Source organism: Geospiza fortis, unplaced genomic scaffold (genome assembly GCF_000277835.1).
Source record: "Geospiza fortis unplaced genomic scaffold, GeoFor_1.0 scaffold23, whole genome shotgun sequence".
In the NCBI taxonomy this organism is placed as follows: Eukaryota; Metazoa; Chordata; class Aves; order Passeriformes; family Thraupidae; genus Geospiza; species Geospiza fortis.
The window spans coordinates 14,961,195-14,966,135 of NW_005054303.1; the positions used below are offsets into that span (position 1 = coordinate 14,961,195).

Consider the following 4,941-nt stretch of genomic DNA (forward strand, 5'->3'; position numbering starts at 1 on the left):
GAGCCCCCTGTGAGAGTGGGAGATGCCCCTGCCATGGCAGGCGTGGCACTGGATGGGCTTTAAGGTCACAGGTTGGCCACCTCAGTGATCCCATGACTGTCAGATGCCTCCACTCTGCCTTTTGAGTGTTAAAATTCCCCAAAAAATGCTTTGTCTCCCCTCCCTGCCCTCTTCACTGTCTCCCACCTCCTCATGGGAACTCCTTTCCTAACTCAGAACATTTTCCTTCTGCTCCTCCTCGTTCTTGCAGGGGTCCCTCAGGTGTGAGAGCCCAGGCCCTGGACAGTGAGGGCAATCTGGTGGATGACTTTGTGTTTGATGGGGGCTCAGGGGCCGTGGGCAGCAGGATCCTGCACGTCAGGAACGCTCCTTCCCCCGCTGCCACCTCCTCCCTGGCCATCGCCGCCGCCATCGCCGACGAGGCCCAGCGGCGCTTCCAGCTCTGAGCCCGGCAGGAATCCCGGCAGGAATCCCGGCAGGAACCCTGCCTGCTGCCCCTCTGCAGCCTGGCACTCCTCCTGAAGGACACACACAGCCCCCAGGCAGTGCCCAAGCAGTGTTCTGTGCCCGTTCTGTGCCCACAGCTCCTCGGCGTGGTGAGGAAGGTTTGGCCGGTGCAGCAGGAGCGGCCGTGGCAGGGTGTGCAGCACAGGCACAGCAGGCTGGGATCCCTCTCTGTGCCATTTTCCACCTGGATTTGCCATGGCTGCGCTCACAATGCTGCCTCCTCAGAGGGGTCTGAAAAGCCACGGGCGTGGGGTGGCTCTGATGCCATTGAAATTGGATGTGCAGCCCTCTGGATGACATGGAGGTAATGGACTAGGAGGATAAGCCCTGCTGATGTGGAATTAAAGGCTTTGGCAGAGATTGAGAACAACATTCAGAGCCTTCAACGTGAATGTAGAGTATTTCACAGAAAAATAAGCTTAAAGAGGATTACCAAAGCCAAGTCAATTTAGATCTGCAATTCAGATACTCTGTCTGATCACTGTCTGTGTTTTTTATAGGGGAGAAATCAAAATATGGATGCAAACAATCACTTTTCATTTCATTTACAGCTGGGCAATCAGGACTGATCAGAAACTTCATCAGTGGCTTTGGGTTTCTTCCTTTGAATGCTGATGATGCAAAAGGAGCTGATCTTTGTCCAGCCACTTGAGCAATCCAGGGAAAATGGTCTTTGGAACAGGAAATGTGAAATGTGAAGGGAGGGAAGCTCCAGAAACCTGCCCTGAGTCATGGTGGTGTTGCTTCCCTTGGAGCCCGAGCAGGGATGAGTCAGGGAGATTTCCCATTTTCCCTGAGCACAAGGGGAGCTCAGGCAGGGCTGGTGACCCCTCTGAGCTCCACTGATACCCAATTTTTATCAGAGATACACCTGGAGGAGTCTGTGTGCAGGGAGAGGTGAAGTAAACTCAGGGCTGGGCCCAGGATCTGGGAGTGTCCTGCAGAATTGCTGTGGAGCAGAATTTTGTGGCCTCAGGGACAAAGTATTGAGGATTTAATAACAGCTGCTGGGTAGCACAGATAATTGTGGGGAGTTTGCACCAGAAAATTGGACATGAATTTTTCCTTAAAACATTCTTTTCTGAGTTCCTCTGATGGGAGTTAGCACAGGAGGGCAGCTGTGAGGCTGATTTTACTGTACAGATTTGAGACATTTTTGAGGGGGAAAAAGGGCTTAATCTGCCTTTTTATTATTATTATTTAATTTTTTTCCTTTTTTTTTTCCTGTTAAAATCTACTTTACCAGCAAATTGACTGCTGGAAATTCAAATACCAGAGCAAAGTTTTGGTCACTTCAGGCAGAGATTCAGCTGTTCCAAGTCTTCCAGTGCCACAGGGCTGTGTAAAACTTCCCACAGTGGAACAATCCTGTTTTCCCTCCGTGCCAGAAGTGTTGCCTATCAACAGTAAATCCTACAAAAGGATTGCAAAAGCCACTTCCTCCCACATGGGGTGTGGCCCTGACATGTATGAACAGAGTAAAGAACATGAAAATGCTCAGCAGACAGAGACCAGGGGGAGTCCTGAGTCAGCATTTCCCTGTGCACTGCTTTTTCCTCTCAGGTGATGATTGTTTGGGGGTAAAGTTTTATTTGAAATTTAAATTATGAACCTTGATGTAGCATTCTGTGAAATGGAAATGTTTTCAGAGATAAAAGTTTTACACTCTTGTATTAAAAATAAGTTCAGAGATTATGATGTCAGGCTTTCAGGCATCAGTCTTGTTGCTCACAACGTGTGAAAATGTATTAATTTATTTTCCAAATGAGCCTCACTTTGATAATTTCATAAATGTGCCTTTTATGATTAAAATGGTGTGGTGGGGTTTTTTTAAGTGCTGTAAAATTTGTGTAGTTCTCCTGACTCAGAGAAGAGTTTCACTGGAATTTGTTAATTCTCAGCTGAATTGGGCAGGATATCACTCTGTGTAACAGGAATCACTTCAGGATGGGGCCACATGACCAAACTTGTCTTCCTAAATTATCTTATCTGTGCTCCTCACACCTCACAGCTTCTTCCTCACTCGACAGGACTGCTCTGATCTGGGCCTGCTGGGACAGGTGGGATGAGAATTCCTGAAACTCTGAATAAATATTTGGACAAACACCATTTGTTCCCCAGAAGTGTTACAGAATCAGAACCCCAGGCTGCTTTGGGTTGGAAAAAGACCTTAAATCCCATCCCATTGCATCCCTTCCACTATCCCAGGGTGCTCCAAGCTCTGCCCAGCCTGGCCTTGGGCACTCACAGGGAATTCCTTCCCAATATCCCACCCAAACAAGGTCAGTCCTAAACTCTGGAAGGAGGAGGAGGAACTGTGGCTCTGTGGATGTGCCACCATTATCCCATCATTACTTTTCCTTTTTGCTCACAGTTTGGGTTTGAGGAACAAGTGTAAAATAGAAATCAATAGAAAGAATATAAATACAGAAATAGATAATTTAGATATATATAGATAGAATAGAAATAAATACAGAAATAATTTTTTTTTGGAAGCTCCCAGACTGCTCTGGTGGGGCAGGAAGGTTGAGCCATGGAGGAGAAGGAGAAGTTTCTGCCTCTGGAAGCATCAGGCTCCTCCAGGAAATCTTACAAAAGAAGGATCACAATTTTACTATCAAGAAGGTATATTTTTCCCCCTTGGGTTTAATTTATCCAGGAAGGTACATTTTTACCCCTTTAGTTTAATTTATCCATTCCCTCTGTGGACAACTCTTAAAAATGGGGAGCAGAGGGAATATAAACTGAGATTTGAATATTTTGCTGTCAGGAGGGAAATGAGGGAAAATTTAGCTGGATTTGGTGATGAGTGGGTGAAGGGAATGGTGTTCTCTGGAGCAAGGAGAAAACTGCATCAAAAAAGGGAAAGGAATTCCTTCCAGGTGTGGAGAGAAACTGCTGGCAGGTAGGAAAACATCCTCCAGAGAGGGAGGAAACTGCCTCGAGGTTGGGATGGGAACTGCCTTGAGGTTGGGATGGGAACTGCCTCCAGGTTGGGAGAAGAATATTCTCCAGCTGGGGAGGAAAACAGCTCCAGGCTGTGAGAAAAATTGCCTTGAGACAGGGAGAAGAGTTTACAGAAAACAGGCTCCAAGTAAGGAGAGAAATTCCTTCCAGGTAAGAAAACAATCTCTAAATAGGGAGTGGGAGAGAATTTAGGTAAGGATGGGAACAGCCCCCAGGGGGAAGAGGCACAGGTCTCCAGGAGCCCTCCAGGTAAAGAGAGTCCCATCCTCCAGGTGGGGAGGAACAGGCAGGGAAAAACCCAGCCTGCAGGGAGGGAAATGGCATGCAGGGAGCAAGAACAGCTCCAGGGAAGGAGAGGAGCAGCCCCTGGGCAGGGAGGGGAAGAGCCTTCAGAAAAACTGCTTCCAGGCAGGGAAATATCCCCTAGGAAGGGAAATCTCCTCCAGGTAGAGAAATATCCTCTGGGCAGGGAAATCTCTAGGAAGAGAAATATCCTCTGGGTAGAAAATCGTCATTTGGGCAGGGAAATGTCCTCCAGGTAAGGAAATATCATTTGGGCAGGGAAATGTCCTCCAGGTAAGGAAATATCATTTGGGCAGGGAAATGTCCTCCAGGTAGGGAAATATCATTTGGGTGGGAAAATACGCTCTAGGTAGCGAAATCTCCTCTAGGCAGACAATTATCATTTGGGCAGGGAAATGTCCTCCAGGTAGGGAAATTTCCTCTTGGCAAGGAAATATTCCCTAGGTAAGGAAATCTCCCCTGGGCAGGGAAATATTCTCTAGGTAGGGAAACATCATCTGCGTAGGGAAAATCTCCTCTGGGGAGGGAAATCTCCTTTAGGAAGGGGAATATCCTCCAGGTAGAGAATTATTATTTGGGCTGGGAAATACCCTCTAGGTAAGGAAACATCCCCTCGGTAAGGAAATATTCCCTCAGTAAGAAAATATTCCCTCAGTAAGGAGACTTCGCCCAGGCAAGGAAATTTCCCCCGGGCAAGGGAAACATTCGCTAGGTAAAGAAATCTCCCCTAGGTAAGGAATTATCCTCTCAGTAAGGAAATATCCCCCGGGCAGGGAGACATCCCCTCGGTAAGGAATTATCCCCTCGGGAACGAAACATCCCCAGGTTAAGGAATTATCCCCTAGTTCAGGAACTCTCCCCCAGTTCAGGAGCTCTCCCCTAGATCAGGAATTATCCCCTCGGTAAGGAAATTCCCCCTAGTTAAGGAACTCTCCTCTCGGTAATGAATTATCCCCTAGTTTCGGAATTCTTCCCGGTTCAGGAGCTGTCGCCCAGTTCAGGAGCTGTCGCCCAGTTCAGGAGCTCTCGCCCAGTTCAGGAATTATCCCCTCGGTAAGGAAATTTCCCCTAGTTAAGGAACTCTCCCCTCGGTAAGGAATTAACCCTTAGTTCAGGAATTATCCCCCAGTTTCGGAGCTCTCCCCCAGTTCAGGAGCTCTCCCC

The 4,941-nt window shown here is 47.8% G+C and overlaps 2 protein-coding genes across 2 annotated transcripts in view; both read left to right on the top strand.

Moving 5' to 3' along the window:
• Positions 1-2,352, top strand: part of L2HGDH (L-2-hydroxyglutarate dehydrogenase) — a 13,247-nt gene extending 10,895 nt beyond the window's left edge. The window contains exon 9 of the mRNA XM_031066216.1: positions 251-2,352. Within this exon, the coding sequence (XP_030922076.1) occupies positions 251-446 (196 nt within the window). The 3' untranslated portion in view covers positions 447-2,352. The remainder of the gene's footprint in view (positions 1-250) is intronic.
• The window catches only part of SOS2 (SOS Ras/Rho guanine nucleotide exchange factor 2), a 54,776-nt gene continuing 50,640 nt past the window's right edge, over positions 806-4,941 (top strand). The window contains 1 exon segment of the mRNA XM_031066217.1: positions 806-811. Coding sequence (XP_030922077.1) covers positions 806-811 — 6 coding nt within the window.